At 40.3% G+C, this 23,342-nt stretch overlaps 1 protein-coding gene across 1 annotated transcript in view; it reads left to right on the forward strand.

The window, feature by feature from the left end:
• kcnh8 (potassium voltage-gated channel, subfamily H (eag-related), member 8) overlaps nt 1-23,342 on the forward strand; it is a 55,929-nt gene that overhangs the window by 27,091 nt on the left and 5,496 nt on the right. The window contains exons 7-15 of the mRNA XM_084918951.1: nt 5,748-5,952; nt 8,709-8,918; nt 10,234-10,433; nt 11,469-11,718; nt 17,459-17,673; nt 18,893-18,931; nt 19,796-20,073; nt 21,889-22,001; nt 22,180-22,259. Coding sequence (XP_084775077.1) covers nt 5,748-5,952; nt 8,709-8,918; nt 10,234-10,433; nt 11,469-11,718; nt 17,459-17,673; nt 18,893-18,931; nt 19,796-20,073; nt 21,889-22,001; nt 22,180-22,259 — 1,590 coding nt within the window. The remainder of the gene's footprint in view (nt 1-5,747; nt 5,953-8,708; nt 8,919-10,233; nt 10,434-11,468; nt 11,719-17,458; nt 17,674-18,892; nt 18,932-19,795; nt 20,074-21,888; nt 22,002-22,179; nt 22,260-23,342) is intronic.

Consider the following 23,342-nt stretch of genomic DNA (forward strand, 5'->3'; position numbering starts at 1 on the left):
TTAGGGAGGTTTTGATTGGTTGCTTATAGAACTTTTCGTTCTCTGGTCTCTAATTTAGAGAATGGGATGCTTTGACTGTGCTGAATATCACTGTTTGCTCACTCCGCTGCTGTAGAGTGGATCAAAAGCTCAATACGGAGTACTGGATGGATGCACACAAGCATCCAGTCTCAAATAGGTGCATGTTTGACTAAATGCTCAGAACAGAACAGGTATTAAAGAGCAGGAAGAAAGTGTACAGATCTGTGTTATGAAAGGAGACGGTTAATAGAAGAATTAGGCCGCTGTTTGAAAAAAATCAGCAAAATGAAAAAAAATGTTTACTTTCAAGGTAAGGAGGGAGGGAAAGGATGCGAGTAGTAAAAGGCTGCTGCAGGCAGTGGTACCGGTTTGATACAAGGCTCTATTAATGGAAATACCACATGCTCAGTAGGCCAGGATTTGTGTGTAGGGGTACCAGGCCATGAGTTCCTCCATTTCCCCGCTGGGATCAGCAGGAATGGCTAGTAATTGAGGAACGTTCTGCGTGAAGTCTCCTCTAAGGACGGGAGCATTCATGCTGATGTCCCTTTTGAGAACAGAAGCCATCTTTCACCGAAATGAGCCATGGGGCCTCAACGGTGTTCCTCTCTTTTGTTTCCCTTTTGTTTTTGTCATATGTCTCAGTCATTTCTGTTTTTAGTGTGTTTCGCACTCTATCATGTGACTTCTCTGTTGTTTTGTGTCACTTGCACTTTCTTGCTCTTTTTCATAGTCTCTATAATGCTCTCATTTTCCATAATCATTGCTCTGTGTATTATAAAATGCAGATAATGTTTGTACATATTTCACAAGTTTAGGAAACAGAAGGGGACAGAGGGAAAAGTATAGAATAAAGCAAAAGCAAGTCTATGATTCTGGGTGCTGTAATTTGTATGTATATATTGGGTGTCTATACACTGGCTATCGCTGAAAGTGTATATATGAAAAGGTTTCTGTGCATCATTTTGTTACCCGCAGATTGTCACAAAAACACATCATTTTACCCAAATTTTATAGCTGAATGCACAAAAAATGCAAAACATAACAGAGTTGGCAGACATAAAATAGTATTATTGCACCAACAAAGTGATTCCCAAAGAAATGTGAGCTTAAAACTGGAAGCGTATCTCGATATTGTCTGGAGTAAGTCATTAAAGAAGACTGATCAAAAAACAAAAATAAAAATAACGATAAACAGTATTTGAAAGTCGTTTTCTTAAGGAACAGGGGAAAATTCCAGCAAAGACCTGACACAGGACCTAAGAGATGCATCTGGTTCTTCAGCTGATCCAGCTACTGTTCACTGAAGCTTCATGAGAAATTGTGTCAGTGAAAGGGTGGCTGTCAGGAAGCCATTTTTAATGAAGGGAAACAGATAATGTATTCAAAATTACATTAAGAACTGGCCAGGAGTGATGAATCCAATTTTGAAATTTTTGGTTCAAAAAGTCAGTATGAACAGATGAGGTCAGGAGAGATGTATAACAGTGAGTGTCTACAGCCATCTGTAAAACATGGTGGAGGCTCTGTCATGGGTTTGGGCTGCATTTCAATCAGCAGTGTTGGAGAGCTTATCAACACTGATGAAATTATGAACACAGAAAAGTGCCATCACATTTTGATCCTCTACACAGAGTTTCATTGGGAGCAGCTTCATTTTTCAGCATGACTGATTTTTGGTATATATAGATTATATTATCGATTATGTTTCACTGCACTGCACCTATTTTGCATTTTCCTACAAAATGAAAAAGATATGAGGGGTGGCTCAAGACTTTAGCACAATGCTGTACTCTTACTGTGAGGGAATAAAGGAACAGAAGAAATATGTAATTAAATAATATAAAAAAACACTGTTTATATGAACATTTCTACAAGCAAGCTCCAGGCAGGTTACCAATACTCACCGATTAGTCCTTTTCCTTGGATATATTCCTTTTTATTGGGTGTTTTCAATACTCTTCCCTTTTTCTCTGTACTTTGGACCAGACCTCTATTTATCATCTCCAGTTGGTCCAAAATGCAGCTGTTCATCTGCTGACTAGCACAAAACAGAAGGAGCATATAACCCCAGAGTTGGCCTCTCTAGCTTCCTGTTCCTTACAGGATCCAATTTAAAACGTTACTCTTTCAGAGCCTTCTCTGTGACGGGTCCCAGACTCTGGAATAGTCTGCCTCTAAATATTAGATCTGCACAAACACTCGAACATTTTAAATCTTTACCGAAAACACATTTTCATCCACTGGCTTTTAGCACACGTTGGCCCAAACATTTTTTGTTTTAACAGCCCCATTAACATCATTGTTGTGCATTTTACTTATTTTAGTTGCCTTTTAGTTTACAAAGCACTTTGTCCAGCATGAGCTGTTGTAAATGTGCTTTATAAATAAACTTGACCTTGAAATTTTGTGTGCATTTCCATGCACAACTGTACATTTTAGTTCCCAACAGAAATTTTGATTTTATCTGCTTGACTGAAATATTTTTTCAAGAAAATAACACAGGAGGTCCCAAAACTTGTCCTGAGCGGAAATTTGAATAGCATTTCTTCACTTGAAAATGTTTACCACCAATGTACATTTCATCCTCTTCTTATTTCCTTCTTAAATGAAAAGTATGCTGAGATAATCTGGCTTTTTACTGATATGAACATTTGTTTCAGCAGTACATAGTTGATGTAAACAGAAACCTCCGCTTGATTTAGCTGCTGTGAGTAGGTCTCCTGGGTCTGCATGGCTGGATGCCCTGTTGGCATTAGAGAACAATGTTATTCATGCTTATTGGCCCGATACCATGGCATTAATAAAATAAATAAATAAATAAACATGACTGGCCATGCTGTTGTGATAGGCGTGCAGGGCTAAAGGCGTGGCTACAGGGGGAGAAATAATGAGCATTTCTGCAACCTTATGGTCTCACGCGCACAAAAAGCAGAAGTAAGCAATCAGGCTGCAAAGCATATATATTTCACACCTGATAAGCAGAGGAAATGAAAATGTGAATGGCAGGGGTGAGATGGAAGTGACAGGAGGAAAAGTTAAAGGAAAAAGTAGCAGGTGGTACACATATGCATTGCTGGCTACATTATATTGCTTACCACTCATGGCGCTGGAGAGAACGGGACGTGGCGCAGCCTGCTCGCTCCATAGGTGGGATGTGGGGTGGTGATAGATGGTGGAGGGGAGATGGTGCTTCTCCCCTGGGCTCAGTAGGAGGCTTCATTACGCCTCATGCTGCACCAGCTCTCTATTTCTCACAAGCTACCATAAAACTGGAGACATGTGCAGGAGAAGCTCTGATAAGGACAGTCCACATATCTCCTCCTCTTAGCTTTGTTCAAGCACTGTAGTTCCCTCCTTTACCTCCTTGTCCCCTCACATGCACCCATGTACACACAAACAACCCTTGATATATTCTAGTTATTACTACATAAAATAGTTATACGGTGCCCTGCTGATAATCAGCACAGAGCCTGAGAAAATATCTGAGTCTGCACATCAAATGTAACCCAGGGGCCAGAGAAACAAATTGTCCCAAAGAAAAGACACTCTTTATTACATATGTTAAATAATGCATGTGCTGTGGACAAAGATGTTGGACATCCATCCACACAGATTTTGTGTTGTTATGGTGTGGTTAGCTTTGCATACAATGCGTGGATTGTATGCAGCGGTGTGTCAGCACATGGTACTCTAATGGACCCTGGTTTAGCTTCTCTGTCTGCATAAGCTTAGCGTTCAGAGATGTACCCTGACAACACCACACCACAGTCAATGCATTGCACATCTATGCAAGGTTAAAGTGACCGTCTAGATGTGAGACTGACCTATGCAATACCGAGAAATGTTTTATCTACAATTGGCAGTTTATGCTTTTTCTTTGACATTTTCCTTGAAGTCTTGATTGCACTGACTAGTCAGCGACTTTTCTGGGTGCATGACAGAGGCTGTTTGTAGTGTGACAGACTGATTAATCTCACTGTACTAATCTGGCCACCTTTGATGGGCCCCATCTTCAATGCATAGGGTTCCTCACTCTGACTCTCTATAATTTCCCAGCCTCTACAGTTTTAAAGACAAACCCTCTGGGTCCAGTACCACATACTTTGGGGCTAGCTTTGCAATGTTTGCAATGTGATGTTTGTTATCTTGCCTTGAATATTTAGTTGAGACATTAAACACTGTGCACAGAATATATCATGCTACCTGGGTCATGCAAGGCCTAACTAGCATGACCTCTTTGGTCCCAGTGTTCCTGCACACTATTTTTATCATTCTAATGTGTCACTCTTCTCTTGATGCTTTGTTCCATTTGCTCGGTATAGAGGACCCTAAGGTGCTGCTGGAAGCACTTGCAGGAGACCATTTTTATCAGCAGTGTTGCTGATTTGGCCCCGTTATACACAGCTGATGGAGAATTCCTTTTCTTTAAGGAAGTTTATCTAATCATTGTGTTTTGTTTTCTCTTAGATGACCTAAACTACTTCAGTGACTAATTGCTACTGCACAGAGAAATCCAAAACCAAGTCCTTTTTTTTTTTTAAATATAGTGACGTGATCTTGAGATCTCCTGTTTTTCTTCTCCTTAAATTGATATGAACAGGATCATAATCCCTTTTAAGGACATTTCTTGATTGGAATATCACAGCTGAATGATTTATTTTATTTATTTATTTATTTTTGTGGAAGTGAAGATAACTGTCTGGATGCTTTGACTACACCCTATCTTTATATACAGTATTTAAATCCGATTTTTTTGGCCTACTTTCCCACCCAATTTTCCCTGCTTCCTCTCCTCGCTACACAAATACACATGTAACATGTATCACATGTCCTCTTTGTCCTACATCCTTCTTAATAATACCTGGTGTGTACATCTCCTGTGGCGAAAGATGACAGCAAGTCCCAAATGATAGACTGTTCGTGCAGTTTGCCTGAGGAGCAGGTGCAAGTCAGAGGAGGGCTCAGAAGACATGGGCCAAAATTTAATTGGTTACAGAATGAAGGAAAACAGAAAAGGCATAAAAAGTCCAGAGAAGCAAACTCGGCTGAAGGTGGGAATTTTAAGTTAAAACACAAAACCAACACACAAGCTGATTTCTCTTGCATTCAAGGTTATCAGCAAATCTTCATACAGATCACATTATAGAGTCAGAGAGCAACTGAGTAACTAATGCTGAAAAATACCTCCTTCTTTTTTCCTATAATTAGTGCTGCATGTGCACAAAAGTGCCTTAATCAAATATTATTAACATAGTCGGTGGCTATTATTTGATATGCCTCCCATAAATATCATAGTGGGGAACTTCTTAACACCAGCGAGTTGGCTGGTTAGCTTCGCTTGATTTTGTGAGACACTGTAAAAATTTGAGAAAAAAGAAAATACATTTAATGTTTTAGTTCTTCGACACTTCTTTTTATATCTCTTGCGAAGAATTTGTTGGTTAGACTACTGTTAATAACTGACAATCATTTAAAGTTCATGCTGGCTTTGAAATTTAGTACAGAATGTCAGTTTTATGTGTTTTTTAAACTCTTTGATAATAAGAACCATTTTAAAGAAGATTCAATGTATCCTTGTCCATATAATTAAAAATACATCTTTCAATCCAAAATGTGAATTCCACTTCACTTTAATGTGAAAGTTCTTAACAGTAAAACTTGTATGTAACCAGTTACTTCATTATCTACAAATAGATTCACCTTGGTTTATTGTTTACCTACAGGTGTCAGTGGTGCACCTGTTGAAGACTGTGCGTTTAATTCGACTGCTGAGGCTGCTCCAAAAGATGGACCGCTACTCGCAGCACAGCACTGTGGTTCTGACCCTGCTGATGTCCATGTTTGCCCTTCTGGCTCACTGGATGGCCTGCATCTGGTACATCATCGGCAAGAAGGAAATGGAGGACAACACGAACAACTGGGATATTGGTCAGTGGCGGGGGAAATCTTAACCGCAAATCTTCAAACTCTTCTTCTTCTTTGAGCTGCTTCCTTTAGGGTTTGCCACAGTGGATCATCTGCTCCCTACCATCACTACCATCTTGTAAACTTTCTCTTTCACTCTTGCTGTTATCCTTCTGTCGCGAATCCCTCCTGACACTCTTCACCCTCTCTACTCTGCCTGCACTCTCTTCTTCACCTCTCACGTGTACTGTCCGTTGTGTTGGATGGTTCACCCCATTTATTTTACCTCTGCTCCTTGCACCTTCACCTTTCCACTTGTTTCCCTCTCATTCACACACACGTAGTTCCTGTTTTTCATTCCTCTTCTCTCCAGAGGATACCTCCATATTTTTTATCCATCTGCTCCCTGCTCTCACTGCTGATCTCAGTGTCGTCACAGCATCCTAGTCCAAGGAGACTCCTGCCTGACCTCATCTGTCCCCTTGCAAACAAGAAAAGGATCAGAGCAGATCACCGATGGAATCTCACTTCCATCTTAAAGCCATCTGTCATTCCTACCTCGACACTGTCTATCTGTCCTCATACATGTCCTGCACCACCCTAACATACTTCTCTGCCACTTCTGACTTCCTCTTGCAGTACCAGAGCTCCTCCTTTGGCACCATATCATATGCTTTCTCTAGATTCACAAAGACACAGTGCCACTTTTTTCGACCTTTTCTATTCTTCTCCATCAACAGTCTCACATAAAACATTGCATCTGTAGTGTTCTTCCTTCGAAGCGCCTTCGAAATCCTACGATGTCAAAACAAACAATGACTTGTAACTGAGACCTTTTTTTTCAGCATAGCACAGGTGCTACTGGGCACTTTGCCAGTATCAGTTGTAGCATCTTCAGGCGCTGTTGGTGCTTGGATTAGTAATGTAATACAATCTTCCCACCCCCTATCATTCGCAGGAAGACACTGAATATGCTGATTCACCACAAATGTTGCTAGAATATCACAGAGAACCAGACAAAGAAAGAAAACGATTTGTTGCTGTGTTTTGTACCAAAAATTAATTTAATTCATTATATTGTAGCCATGTGAAAATAAATAAATAAATAAGTGTCAGAGCTACCCACCACTGTGGTAACAGTGTACATGTAATGTGATGTGTGCCTGCAGAGATTTGTTATCAACTTTGTTACAAGATGCTAATGGAAAACTGACTCCGGTGACATCAAATGCTGGGATGAAATGTGGGGCTAAAAAAACAGCCTCAGCTTCTGTTCTAGCTGAAGGAGTCATTATCTAGTTTTGTCAGACTCAGCATAAAAGAAACACTGAGCTTCTATGGGCCAAAATCTGTGCAATAAACAGACTCATACAAAGGCTATAATAAAGGCTAGTATAGTAAAAGACACAGACAGACAGACAGACAGACTAGACTGTATCCCTAAAGGCCAAAAACATTAACTCGTTTAAAATTGGCCCTTTCAGCTTGACCTTCATGTTGACCTCTGGACTGCTTCCAGTGCTAGCTGCAATTGATAGATTGTTCTCCGGAGAGTCCTGTTCAGTGCACCTGCAAATTGTGCATCTATGCTGCATGTAGGGTCTACTCCACTGTGTCAGAACGGTTAGCCTTCAACTATTATTATGGAGAAGTGGACAAATTCAAAGAGAGTGAAATATGCTTAATTGGATTTGTGGTGAGTAAAGATTGTGCTGTTCTGGCCCATGAATGTTCTCCCTCTGACAACACTGGACATTACCAAAACTCAGCAACTTCAAAGTCATGTTCATTTTTATGCTTCACACCTGATGCACTACCTGCAGGCTCGCTGGCTGCAGGTTTTGGGTTTTTTTGGGGGTTTTTTTATAAAAAAAAGCTTTCATCACCAATAGTGTAGAGGTGCACAAGAAGGCAAACTTGAACAGGACAGAAGTCATATTTAAATTTCTGAAGTGCCGTTAAAACCAAAGATACAGGGTTTTTCTGCAAGTGAGATCTTATATTTACCTGTATATGCATTTGTCATCAGGGTCTTCATATAGGATTTTAAGCCTTTACGGTAGAGCCGTAAAAAAAAGGTGAGTGCAACAACTGTATCAGTTATGTGTGTGTGCATTGTAAAATCAGTGCAAATGTGTTAATTCTTCTCGTAACGAAACACGAGGCTTCCCCTTTAGTCCTCAGGTCACTTATGTATAACGTTGATTTTTGGTTAGCATCGATAAGCTGTGCTGCTCACAATTACCTTGTTCTTGCGTCTTCATAACTGGATCCCGGTCAATATCCAGCGGGTCATGAGAGCAATGCAGATTTCTTTTCACCAATTACTGCATTTCAGTGTCATAAAATATCAGGTCAGTACATGAGCCAGGATTAATGTGTTGCATTCTAATTACACATTTCTGATGCTCAAGTAAGCACTGAAGTGAGGCGGCTATGAGGAGCTTCTATCCAATTACCATTCATCAGTGTCTCCAGGAGACTCTTGGGATCAGCTGTATGTCTCCACACTATACTGAACTGGGACCAGTTCTGGTTCCACTGTGAAATCCACTATAGGAGAGCTAACCACAGTTCCTAGAACTAGGAAACAGTGTTGTTGGGTTAGGGTGTAACTAGATTCTTCACTGCATAGGATTTCATGATAACCAGTAAAAATGAAGGCTGGTAATTTTGTGGAAGTCGAGTTTAATTTTTATATTAACTGCTGTTATGAAATTGAAACAAATGCCACGTGTCTGTCTGACCATCCGTTTGCTGTTTACACTATATTAAAACAGGATGGCTCCATGAACTGGGAAAGCGTCTGGAGTCGCCGTTCTATCCCACAGGAGGTGTTAATGGTTCTGGCAGTGGTCCCTCCATCCGAAGCGTCTACATCTCTTCACTCTACTTCACACTCAGCAGTCTCACCAGCGTGGGCTTCGGCAATGTGTCAGCCAACACTGACGCTGAGAAGATCTTCTCCGTTTGTGTCATGCTTATAGGAGGTACACGAACAAACAATCAGTCGTGAGATATCATCACATTAACTTGAGTGCACACGTGTTTTGGAAATGATGGAAATGCTTACATTTATCATGAGATCAGATTGAGACAACAGTGTGTTGAATTATACTTACCTGTACAAATGGCCCTTACCTGAAATCGGATACGCAGTGAAGCAGGATAGACGGATGGATGGAACATCAATAAAATCTGATCCTGGTCCATCATTTGTTTCACTGTAAGCTGTTATATTTCACTGGCAGACAACTGCAGGAAGGTCTGATCCAGTTTAAACTGGCTTGTTACACCACATTTGTGTTTTGGGGATGAGGAGAGGTCACCGTGGTGGGGGTTTTCCCTGTGGACACTCCCAATTCTGGTTCAGCTAAATGCTAAATGTCCCTGGCTGCCTGGGGCAGTAGCAGTAGCTGTCACAGACACACCACACAAACATGTGCTTACACAAACACACACACACGCTATCCCTGTTGGGTTTACACGAAATAAAAACTAGAACCAAGCACCTGTTCATATTTATATGGAAACATAGGCCAAACTGGATGGGTGGAATTGAATTAAATCATTTTATTCCATCATTCAATGCAAACATGAATAACAATATGACTAAATGACCTTACCGGGATACAACAGTGTAAAACATAAAATGTAATTAGTTTTCAGTGGTGAAGCTTAAAGCTCAGTTTTCTTTCATTTATGGCTCATGCCACAATCAGTAATCGCTGTCACAGCAGTCCCACTTTCCTGTCTTGCAGCGTGCGACACAGCTGCAGCACCGCTGAAAAGTGGATGAGCTTAGGTGGACAGGACAGGTATCTGTCATCCCAATCAAATATGACCCTGCCAGACCTAATCCTGATGTTCCTGTGTTCTAGGAGCAGAGCTGCAGGATATGCATGTGTATATTTAGTTGATTTGATGTTTATTTGATCATATAAATCAAGTGGAGGCAGAACTGTTGTAAAACTAGCCTTATTCCTGTTGCTTATTTAATATTTTAAAAAGTTCCTGTTTCTAGATGTTTCTCTCCATGTACCGCTGACCTGCTTTGAGCAACATATGATCTGAGTCCAATTCCATGTTTTTCTACTATTATTGTGCTGCACTTGTAACACTTGTGCTGCTGTTTCTCTTTGGTTTACTGTGAGATACAAAACCAGTCTAGAAAAGAGTTTAGTCAGGTTTCCTATTTTTGTTCCCTGTCTTGACAATTCAGTGTCAGCACATTTTTCACTGTATGTCATCCCTGCTTACTGTCCACTTCATTAACTCTCCTTCTTCATCTCTTCTTACCTGCAGCACTGATGCACGCTTTGGTCTTTGGTAATGTGACAGCCATTATCCAGAGGATGTACTCACGCTGGTCTCTGTACCACACCAAAACCAAAGATCTCAAGGACTTCATACGTGTCCATCATCTGCCGCAGAGCCTCAAGCAGCGAATGCTGGAGTACTTTCAAACAACCTGGTCGGTCAACAATGGCATCGACTGTAACGAGGTATGAAAGGAAGACGACCTGATTGGTTTTTGCTAAACTGAAATTGGAAGTGTCTTTGCATTGACGATATCCCAACATCGTCATCAAATACAATAATTACTTAAGTTGGTATTAACCCTTTCCCTACTTGGCCTGTTCACTTGTACTTTAAATGTCCAACAGCACAGCCCACAGGGACCGATAACTCATTTGAAAGTTCACATACTCCTTACATGTCAGCCACATTTAGGCTCATGGTAGAGGTGAAAATACAATCAATGGTACTATGATTACCCACAGTGAACACAGGTCTGTTTAGCCCTGAGCACTGACTCACAGGTAGAAGAAGACATTACTTTTTTGTCCATGCATGATGATATTTAGAGGACAAGCTGTCGGCCTTCAGTTTCAAAAATGATGATTCGAGGCTGGTTTTCAAAACCAGATTTTGTTTTGTTTATGTTGAAGACAACATCGAGCAAAAGGAAACGTGCGAACAGATCTAAGTGTGCAAATGTGGCTTCAGGACCATGTAGAGAAAACACACAGTAAGACAGGGTGAACAACACCTCTGCTTGATAAGCTCAGGGAAACGGAGGCAACCAGTCAGCAGTATAGTAGCAACTCGTCCCTCTAGGCTGTGAATGCCTGCAAGACAGCTGTCAGAAAACAGAGCAGGGAGTGGAGGGAGTGATGATGATGAAACCCAGACAAATGAATTATAGATGGGCCTGTTGATTAAAGTAAGCCTGGCTCTGATGACTCATTGATCAGCTGTGATGCTGCTGAGCTGCAGATCTTTGTCCCGATGAGGGGATGGACAGATAGATGATGTGCAAATGACAGCGTTTCTCCAGATTCTCACCTTATATTGTCTGTGTTGCAGCCACAGGTGTTGCATTGGTTAGTAATGGTGTATAAAGGTAATTATTACTATATAATGATAGTAATAATAATATCTTTTAACTTTAGGTACATGTGTTTTTTTCTTACAATTACAAGTGTCATGCTGCTCACATCCTTCTCTGATTTCTATTTTTCCCCCCATCTCTACAGCTGCTGAAGGACTTCCCAGATGAGCTGCGATCTGACATCACCATGCACCTTAACAAGGAGATCCTGGAGCTGTCGCTGTTTGCCTCTGCCAGTCGCGGCTGCCTGCGCTCCCTGTCACTGCACATCAAGACCTCTTTCTGTGCTCCAGGAGAGTACCTCCTTCGACAGGGTGACGCTCTCCAGGCCATCTTCTTTGTCTGCTCAGGATCCATGGAAGTGCTGAAAGATGGCATGGTGTTGGCCATTCTGGGTATGATAAAAGGGAGAAGGAAGGGGCTCGGGGGTGGGAGGACGGAAGGAAAACAGATCTTTTCTAATTTTAACAAGGAAACAGCAAGCTTAATAACGAAGCTCTGCGTGGCTCTTTGTGTAAAAGCCCATCCTGAAAATAGGCTAATTGTTTTGAATTTGAAGGATTACATTGTCCTAGAGGCTATTGTGCATTTTCAGTGAATTATTATTAAGCTCTTGTTAAAAAGTCAACTCACTGGCCTCAGCAGAGATTCCTCTGGAGTTATCATCACTCTGATGCTGCAGATTTGTCGACTGCATATCCATGATGTGAATCTTCCAACATGTTGCAAAAGGTGCTCTATTGGATTGAGATCTAGTGGTTGTGTAGTCCATTTAAGTACATTGAACTTATTGTCATGTTCAAGAAACCAGTTTGTGATGATTTGAGCTTTGTGGCATGGTGTGTTATCCTGCTGGAAGCATCCATCAGATAATGGTGCAGGGTCATAGGTCAGCAACAATATTCAGGCTGTGGTTAAGCTCAGTTAGGCAACAATGCTCACTTGGTTGTAACAATTTACACAAACAAGTTGGGATGGATCCGTGCATATTTAAAAATTCATTCGAATATTGCAGCAGAAATTGAGAATCGTCAGACCAGGCAACATTGTAGCCTAAGTTTCCTGTTCTTGTGCCACCTGGTGTGGTCTTCTGCAGCAGTAGCACATCTGTTGTACATTCTTCTGCAGCCTTCCAATCAGCTAGAAGCATGTCTTGGGGGTTCCTTTTTGTCTGTATTAGATTGTGCAGTGAAGATGAGACAACAAGCCTTGGATCTGAGTCAGACCCAGGCCACAGCATTTAGCCCTCCAGCACATGCAGCATATTGCCTGCTCAACTTGGAAGCCAAACAGGCACCCAGGGAACTGCCATTGACTGGACATTTTCTCCTTTTCTGACCATTCTCTGATAACCCTAGAGATTGTCGTGTGGGAAAGTCCCAGTAGATCAGCAGTGTTTGAAATTCTCAAACCAGCCAACAGCCAACAACAATGGCATGTTTGAAGTCTCCTATATCACCTTTCTTTCTCATTCTGACACTCATTTTGAACTTGGGCAGGTCGCCTTGACCATGTCTACATGCCTATATTGATGGAGCTGGATGGATGGAGCTGCCATGTGATTGGCTGATTAGATATTTGAGTTAAAGAGCAGTTGAAAATGTACCAAATGCAGTGACCAGTGAGTGTAAATGCCATTTTTGAGCAATCTCCTTTTGCACTAGGCAAAGAAGGACTTGTCAATTTGTGCACATAATATGAAGGAGCTATGAGCGGAGCTGACTGGCAGGTGATGAAAGAGACATTCAACCTTTGCCGATTGTTTTATATCATATACCAGTGATCCATTCGATCCATAATTGTCCAATTCCATCCAGGCTAAACTATTCCAATCCAGTTATGTCCAGCTGAGCATTCATCAAATCTTTTCCACAGAAGTGTAATTCAGTCTTCTGTCAGCTTTAATCTGTGCTGTCCAGTTGAGTCTAGCACATTTAATCAGTCCAATTCACAGAGTTAGGTCATTTTAGTTTCTTCTAGTCTTGATCATTTTAGTGCTGCTCATCCCAGTTCCTCGTTGCTTGCTGAAGTAGGTCTCTATGTGACACCCCAGGCCAAATTCATTTGCTTTTTCACTTTCAGTTTTAAATCGATATTTGATTTGCTAAAGCAGCAGCTAATTACAGCATCTGAAGCCGGAACTGACTTCTGTGTTTTCTACAACAGAAACAGAAAAATACAAAAACAGTCTATTTCAGTAGGTGGATCCCCCCGATTCAGCAATTCCAAAGGAGGCTGCGTGCTAAAATAGAAACGGGCTTCTCATTAACGATTCCACAACATGCTCAAAAGCTGCGAGTCAGCTTGAACCGAGAAAAAATATCGCTGTCTTTGTTCATGAAATTACAATAATTATTTAAAAAGGACTGTTTTGTTTATACAGCAGAAGTCTTGGTGAAATACAAATGAAAGAAAAAGTAGATGAAAAAGGTTAAAATAAAGTATAAAGTAAAATAAAGCTTGATAAAGATAAAAGCTATCACAGCCAGTAGTGTCACATGAGAAGAACAAATTAGATAAAACAGAGAAATGTGTGCTGCAGACGTTTCATATTTATGAAGTTGCATTTCACTTTAGCAAAGTCTCTTTGTCCTTATTATTAATTTTTATTATGCATTTGCCTGAGTAAAAAACATCTCACATATTGCAAGTATCAAATGGTCATCTTAAACTGGCAGATCCCAATCAAAAAGCTCTGTGCAACATGTCAAATTATGATCAGGGCCTCTCTATAGAATCGGTAGTCTTAATAAGAGTTTTTTAGACATTTTTTGTTTTTGTTTGGGGGTTTTTTGTTACTTGAGAATAGATCATATTTATTTAGTTTCTTAAGAAATGGTTGTTCTTGTGCGACCTTAAACATGCAACACTGAACAAACCATATTAAGCTTGTAATCCATGTATAATAGATTTGTTACTATGAAGAAGCAGTTAAGTACATTTTTGAGGGAAAGCACTTAGTTAATGAGCTTGCAGTTGTAAAACACAGCCATGCAGAATAAATCATTATGCTTTCCAATGACTTATAAAGCGATAGTAAGCAACTAATATTCATGTTAATAAGCAGCTAAGACATGTGAACTTAAATATAAAGTGCAAATCTGCTCTCTCGCCACCCACATGTCTTGTCTGTATCTTCATTGACACTATTAATACCAAAGCTGAATAACAGGGTAGAATGATAGAAAGAAAAAGGACCAAAGAGTCACAAAATCTTCTCCTAAAACGACTTTAACACACTAAACATGGTTATAAAGGTAATCATTCAACTTCTTCAGTGCTCATTACTTTTTTCTTAAAGTAATGGACTATTTTTTAAGTAAGATTTAAAAAAAAAAAAAAAAAAACTCCAGTATGTTCAGCTTAGAGATGAAGAATTTTCTGAAAGTTCATAAAATGATGCCCATCTTTGTGTGCAGAACAAATCGAGATGTAGACTCACTCGAGCTGTATCTGCAAGCATGCACATCTGCTGTGCGATGCAACCTCTTGCCCTAAGTGACCATACTGGCTTTTGCTTTCTGACCTTCATGACACAGGAATACACTCTGTCTGTCACAAGTGTGTGTGACAGAGAATAGAAGACAGCCAGATGGTTCAAGAAACTCCATCTGTCACGGTTTTTTCCTCTTTTGGCATTGTTATCTTTGTGTTTGTATCTAGTTGTTTGTAGAAACAACACCTGCATGCCTTTTCTCCTGTTAAAAAGGAGGGAAAAAAGGTTTCTGTGTTTTCCTGTTTGTGTGTTTCGAGTAGGCGGAATTGTTTTCTGCTGTTTTCTGCTGAATGGCATGTGTTTGTGTGTTTGTGTGTGTGTGTGTGTGTGTGTGTGTGTGTGTGTGTGTGTGTGTGTGTGTGTGTGTGGGTGGGTGCATATGTGTATGTAGGCTTGACAGGCGGAGAGCGTTGCCTCTGTGCTTGTGTGCTGAAGGTCAGGCTAACTTCGAGTGTCTAAAGAAAAAAAAGCTTCTCTCTCTCTCTCAGCATGTGTCTCTCGTCTCTCTCTATCACCCCCTTCCTTGTCACACAGCGAGTCCATAGCCACAGCTCAGTACCACATAACAGGCAGAAGACCAAAAACAGGAAGAGTGAGAGGATGAGGAGAAACTTTGGGAAGATGGAGAGAACGTGTGCTGAAAGAGGGAGGGCAAAAAAGGAAGCAGAAGAGTGTAAAACAAGAGGAATCAAATGAGATGAAGTAAATGAAAACGGATGGGACTTAAGATGAGAGAAAGTGATGAGAAAAGAAAAAAGGAAAGAGAAGAAGAAGAAGTGATGAGAGTAAAAGTGAGCCAAGCTGAGGTCCAGATTGGTGAGTGAAGAGAGAAAGGAAGGAACATACGGAAGAAGGAATCAAAAGTTAACAAGACAGAAAGATAAGCAGAAAGAAAAATGAAAAGAAAAGGAAAAATGAATAAAAAGAAAGAAGACCCAAAATGGAGAAGACAGAGAAACTCAGAAAGAAGTAAAACATGGCAGATAAAAGGGTTAGAAGGCAAACAGGAGATGGAGGCGGAGGGGAAGCATGTCGTGAGCTGAAAAGGAAGAGGAGAATTTAAAAAAGGAAGATGGGGATGACAGGAATGAAAGAAACCTAGAAAGAGACAGATACAAAAAAGATAAGAAAGACAGCAAAGAAGAAAGAAAGAAGTAAGAAGACAAAAAAGCAAATTAAAAACCAGAATGATGCAACAAAAGCTAAAATGTTAAGAATAAAATGGAAGTTTGGGAAACACAAAGTAGCAGACGAATAGCGGACAGGAAACAAAGCAGGAAACAAGAAGTGAGGAAAGGAAAGACAGCAAGAAAAGAAAAAGAGGAAATGAAGCAGAAGGAAGATGATGGAAAAGAAAGAAAAGTCAGTGACAAAGGGTTTTGATATAGCTGAACCAGTTGGATCTCTAAAAACAGAGGGAGCGAAGGAAAGAGGAGAGGAATAATAACCGGGGTGAGAAGGAGTGGGTTGAGAAAGCGACAGAGAAGGAGAACATGAACAGTCATGACTGCCACTCCATCAGCTGTGGTGTAATTTAGCCGCGTTCACACCACGAAATGACCATAATGAATAATTTATCTCTGCTTAAGGGATATTAACTCTAAAGGGGCACTTATCTTCATCCTGTATGGAGAGGAACAGCTGTCACAGCCACTTCACCCAAACTGTAAAACTGACTAAAAGCAGTGGAAGTGATTTATAAATAATAATTATAGACCAAAACAACGCTGCAATATTCTGTTTATTCTCTCTCTCATTAAACTTGTTTCCTATTTGGTGTTACTTGGTCATTAGTGTTTAGCTTTTTAAACAGTATTACTTGAAGCCTTCCCGTTAATAGAGTGCTCACTTTTTGGTCTTGCAGATGCATTTGCAGTTGCCTCTTTATGCTCTTCATACTTTAACATCTAAGAAGTCAGTGGCAAACGTTAATTAGCAAAAGACATTTGGGTAATAAACAAATAAAGAATTTCAGGCTGCCTTTCTTTTTTTAATAGAGGTGGAGTTTGGTGGTATGTGGCTCTGTCATGGTATAGCATCCTCAAGGCTCCAGGTACACAGTAGAACAGGTGGAAATTACAACACACATGACATTGATTAAGTCAGACACCACGTGAGAAGGAGAAGCTGAGGTGGAGGTGGGTTCCAAAGAAGCTTGCAGAGGCAGCAGCAATTATATGTAGTCCAAGGTTCCTTAGTAGTGCACCCTTAATAAAAGTTACTATGAGGATTTGTAAAAGTGTGTTAGCTGAGCTATCACCTTTGGGGGCTTGCAGTGAGATCAGCTGTTTTCAGCTTTACCAAGCTGAGTGTCTCTTCCTTCCCTGCCTTAACCAACACTGTGCTCAGTACTTAGTGTAATATTAGAAGACATACAGTCTATAATAGTGACAAAGTTACTAATTAGAATTCAGAATAAGTTATATTCTGAGTCTTGAATAAATGAATAATCCTCTTAATGTCTAAGCATTACTCTGCTCCAGGACCAAGCTTATAAACTTTTCAGTAAACACTGATGTGTCCTGATGCGTCTGCAGAAAAGATTACTGAGTCTGTGCCTCTAACACCCTTTACCACAGTGTACATTATGCTGTCACCTCTTTTTCTGACCATCTCACTCTCTCTCTCTGCCTGAGCAGGTAAAGGTGACCTGATCGGAGCAAACCTGTCCTTGGATAACCGGGTGATAAAAACCAATGCAGATGTGAAAGCCCTGACCTACTGTGACCTGCAGTGTATCAACCTGAAAGGACTCTATGAGGTGTTGGACCTCTATCCTGAGTACTCTCACCACTTCGTCCAGGACATCCAGCAGGACCTCACGTACAACCTGAGAGAGGGACACGAGGCACACGTGAGTCCATCCAAGTATTGGTGTTTTGATTCCACATATAATTGGCTAACTTATAAAGCGAGGGAAATTAGTATAAACAGTTTGTAATCTTCATGGTAGTTTCATTTTAAAGGAGAGAGTTACATCATTTACAGTTACATCATCAGCAATAGCACTCAGTCTGGAGCTTCTTAAAGCTTATCTCATGAGATTATTTTACATTGTGGAAAGCATATCCAAGCAAAATAAATGAGGAAAGTTACAAATTTAGCACGGGATCAAATCATGTTTTCCTTGGAAGGAGATTTAAACTGATTTTTAACTATACATCCCCATGAACCGTTTTTTGATTGTGATGCCAAAAAGAAGGAACTACAGAAAAGAAAGAAAGATGTGAGAAGACATGCGTTAGGTGCTAATTTTGCTAAAGCAATAGCAATGAAATAATAAACTAAATAAGCAAAATAGATTTGGGGATCCCAAAGCCAAACACCAAATCAAATCTTTCATTTGTTTTAATTATCTCCATACACCCTTAATAGATCCTGATTTTTTAATATTTTTTAATTAATGATGCCTGGGTATTACCCACAGCAGTGCAAGAGAAGCAATTAATGTGCTCTCGCCAATTTCTCGGTGAAATGAATCACGATACTGTACTAATGTGTGAGAATGACTGATGAGTTTAGAGACGGCAAAGCAAGAAGGGTCTGGAAACTTTAAAATTACAGAGAGAGAGAGAGCTAGCTGAGCCGACTTGGAGAAGCTGAACTGCTGTAATTACAGTCAGGTGTTTTTGTCTCGCCTGCCCAAACGCCGCTGGCCCACTTACACGCGCACACACATCATTAACACACACACACCCGCACTCACTCGGACTGCATGCCGCAGGGCTTTTAGGTGAGGCTAATGTGCAGAGGGGCAGCCCAAATCTCAGGGCTCAATAGACTTTAAATGAAGACAGGAGATGGAGGGGTGTTTTGCGGCTGAAATGTTGAGATTGCTTTTTTTTTTTGGTCTTACTATCCTGCATTTACCACTACAGTACTACTATATCAAGGTCATTAGGGTATTTGTCATTATCATCTATTCTATTCTTATACTGGCTTTAGAAAATAATTTACTGCATAACCTTGTGAACTGACTCACCTGTAAATTAAAAGCAAGAAAAGAAAGATGGCAGGTTAATTGCTCTTATCTGCAGTTCATTTACTGTGTTTCCTCTTTGGCTTTCTTCCAGGTTAAGGCCAGACTGTCCACAACAGCTCTAGAGACGCAGGTACCCAAATTCTCACTCTCACAAGCAGAAGCTAAACAGCTTTTAGACAGGTGCCATTAATTTAAAAGACTTGTCCGATCAGTTCATGTTGTTTGTTAACAGCCATCACCGAATTTTTAATCAGCTCTCACTAAGAAATTTGATGCTTCTGCACTCTGAAAACTTTGTTGGGTGACTCAGCGGAAGGCTTCAGTCACCGATAATGGGCACAATCATTGTTTGAGACTTGATGAAGGACGAAATAGATCACTTCTGCACAAAATTAGTTGCAGTCATTAGATCATGGCGGCACCAGAATAGAAGGCGATAAGATGCTCTATATACTGTCAAGCTGTTCCAATATTTTACAGAAGAGTCTATCTCTCTCGATGAGACATTAATCTCACGCCGGTGGTATTTTTGTCAGAGGAAGATGGTTCAGTAGGCGACTGTGGTCTTTACTTCTGCTATTATCAGGCTGAGACCTCATCTTGTAGCTGAAGGCTCATTGCAGACCACTAATGATAGACGCAGCTCTCTGTGTTCAATGAGACAGGTGTCAGGTGTTGCATTTACTGTTCTGCAGGACACATCTGCAACCTAAACTGTTGATCTGACCTTTTATCCAACTGAGTGGGCTACTCGTTGCACTTACAAGTCATTAGTACATTTTGTTTACTTAAAAAAAATAAAGAAGCATTTTATTAACTTTGCAGAGAAAAAAATGAAATGGCCATGGTATACAGATGAGCCAAAGTGATTTTAGATTTTAATTTAATTTTCCTTTTTTTTTATTATGTCATCTTCAAAATGGTCTAAGTATTTATTGCGATCTTCATCTGCTGTTGCTTTCTGAAGTTTCTTTCATTTTTAAAAAAATTTCAGTCAGAGGTGAAGAGGAACGGGCGAGTGGTTCAGGGCTATCCACCTATCACAGAGGCACAGGAGGAACATGAGGAAGATGCGGAGCTGGAGGAGCGAGAGGCCGTGACCGTATCTTTGTTATCGGGGCAGAAACGAGCAGTGAACCTCAGGGGGGCTGGTGAGAAGTCTCCAATGTGCGGACCCAGCCAGGAGAGCGTGGCACAAAACTCTAGCAGGTCTCGGAGGAAGATCCAGGAAATTACTCTCAACACTTTAGATCCTTCCAATCTCAGCCCCAGGTGAGTTTGTTCTCCATTGATTGGTCTTACTTCCTGTCTAGGCCTGTTTCCCTGTGAATCCACGCTATGCCTATTTTTATATTTCTTTGGAAGAGTGCATATGCCGCAAACTAGAAATGAGTCAAAAATGTCATCAGTGACAAACAGTATGTGTATTTACTAAACCCTGTGACAGACTAATGGAAGTCTAACCCTCTTAATTTCTATTATGTGATCTATCAGCGAGGGTATACAGAAAAGGTTTCACACCCTGAAACGTGCAGTTCTTACAGAAACTGCAAAATGGAAGAAATATATCTCGGACTCCGACGACCTCAGTCAGCATATTAAATGTTACATTTCATGACAGCACAATCAGAAAACGACTAAATAAGTATGGCTTGTTTGGAAAGACTGCACAAAGAAAGCCTCTTCTTTCTAAAGAGAACATGACAGCACAGGTTAGGTTTGCAGAGTTGCATTTGAGCAAACCACAAGGCTTCTGGAACAATGTCCTTTTGACAGATGAGACCAAAGTGAAGCTATTTGGCTATACAGCAACATGTTTGGTAAAATCCAAAAACAGCATATGAGCAGAATCACAGGTCATTTGGTTGTTTTGCAACCACATGACCTGGATGCCTTGCAGTCATTGAGCTGACCATGAACACCTTTGTAAACCAAAGTATTCTAGAGTCAAATATGAGGCTATTTGTCCAGCAGCTAAAGCTACAACAGACCTCTACGATCCTCTAAGATCATGTGGCAGGACCGTAAAGGCGTTGTGCATACATGACACCTCTATGAACTGAAGCAACATTGTAAAGCAGAGTGGGACAAAATTCCTCCACAATGATATGAGTTATTGATAAAGTCATACAGAAAACCTTCACTGCAAGTTACTGCTGCTAAAAGTGGTTCTGTAAGCTGTTGAATCATGGGAGGCATTTCGTTTCTCACAGCACTGAATAGAGTCGTGTTAAAACTTTCTCTAATGACACACACATGAATGAATCATTATGGAAAGGAGGAACCAACTGCATTAATTAATTCCTGATGAGAGACCTCCATGCACTTTCACTCATGTACATGGAAAGCAGAAGTCAGGGAGCAGCAGCAAGATCCCAGAACGAACAGAGCAGACATCAGAAGACGTGGTATTAGTTAAGTCTGACATTATATATAAAGAAAGACTGAGGTGAAGGTGGGTTGCAACGTGGCTTGCATCTTCACAGCAACTGTGGACAGGCTGGAGAAGCTTAAGTAGGAATCACATGACTCATTTGCCAGTTGAATGTCTGGAAGTGAAGCAGATGAACGTGGGTTCATATCATACTCACATTCACCCTTTGTCCAACACACACATTATTGTATGACATGTGTTGGACAAAGGGTTAAATAGAGGGTTTAAAATGTATTATAAGAGACATTTTTGTATTTTTAAAGATGTAACCCCATTTCCAGTCTTTATGCTCATCATGGTTCAGACTAGATCATTTTAGCTGGTTATTCTTATATAACTTATATAACTATCTTATATAGAAATGAAAATAACTGGCTAAATACACAAAATCTGTTGTAATATATATAGAATTCAGCTACATATTTTTTAAATTGCCGTTTATATTCACAAATATGTATCACATTGAATTAAACACTGTGTTGATGTTAAAACTATGAATTTCAAATATATGGAAAATTTCAGTTTGTTTTTAAACACATAATCTTATATTTCTGGCCTAAAAATATTTTAGGGAATAGCACCATAATGCAATAACCAAAATGTGTACATTGTGTAGTGTTATTGCACAATAATATAATAATATCTCTCTGCAGGATAGTGGATGGTACTGAAGACAGTCAGGGGACAGAGAGCTCCCTGGCCTTCTCCTTCTCTAACCAAGGCCATCCTGTCAGTGAACCAACCAGTGCCTCAGCACCAACCACAGGTATTCTCTTCATGTAGCACAACTCACAGACATGAACCTATGTCATTTACTGTCCCAGATGCAAAAACACTTTGTAGACAGAGTGCTTAATGGCTGTATAATGGCTGTAGTGCAATCAGCTGTGGGGTGTATATTGGTCCTTGATTGAAGGGAATTATACATTTCTTATTTGTTACAGATATGCTGCGCATAAGCACAGCCGAATTAGCAGCTAAAGCGGAGGAGACCAGAGGACAACTGCGACACCTCGATCAACAGGTGGGATCTTGCGTGCGTTTATAGGGACCTCGTCTCCTTTTGGATTACAAAAAGCAAGTTCACACAATATTAAATGATTCGATTTTAAGTTAAAAAATTAGTTTATGGTAAGAGCAAGAATTAAGAGGAGTTTGTTATCTTACATTAAGTTTAATGCTCTCATAGAAACATGACTGTGGTGAGACAGAGAGTGATAGAGATAGAGAGACAGGGCTCAAGTAAGCACAAACCATATGGCTGTATCAGCATGTCAGCCACAAGACAAATGAAAGGACTGAGGGAAGTAATGAAGCAAAAACGACAAACAACTAAGCATTTTAAACCCTATTAGTTCGTTTCGTTTACTTAATCTTTCTCTATTTGTATTTTTTCACATTAACATACAGTTGAAATGCTGTAGATTTTAGTCATATTTTTATTTTTAATTCTCGTGGTGCTCTGTCAAACTTAAAATGTCCACACATACACGCAAACAGACTGCCGTGCTGTTTCCTATGGTTATGATTGGCGGGCGGCTAAATTGACATTAGACCCCTTGGCAGGTGAGGAGGAGTGTTCGCCTCCTCCTGTTAAGCCTTGGTGTGTATCATATGGGATGACTGAGGTAGAGAGAAAAGAGAAAGAAAAAAGAAAAAAATAGACAAATAAATGAGATCCTCTGGACTCTTTTTTTTTTTTTTTTGCTGTTGTTGCTAGTAGAAACATGATGTGTGTAAAGCATGAGTAATGAAAGAAATCTATAAAAGAGAGGAAAGACAATGGCACAGCCTTTTCACAGTTATGCACACTGGCTCTGTGCCTCCTCTGTCTCTGTGGGTGACCGGTGGTTAACAGGAAGGACCTCAGCATGGTCTTGTAGGCTGTTAATCCACACTTGGATCCATTCAAAGCGATCACCATAGGAGATGAAAAGGGGCGTTTGATTTGAACCCTATCAGCTCCCCATGCAAACGTACACTAGTCCAACAAAAGCACGACAAAGGAGACAAAAAAAATCATTTATAGGCAAAAAGAAATTACATTTATTTTAAGCTATGCTAGCACTGGCTGATTTATTCAGCATTAGTAAGATACCCAATTTTG

This window comes from Perissodus microlepis, chromosome 22 (genome assembly GCF_051167445.1).
Source record: "Perissodus microlepis isolate ML-2025 ecotype Zambia chromosome 22, ASM5116744v1, whole genome shotgun sequence".
In the NCBI taxonomy this organism is placed as follows: Eukaryota; Metazoa; Chordata; class Actinopteri; order Cichliformes; family Cichlidae; genus Perissodus; species Perissodus microlepis.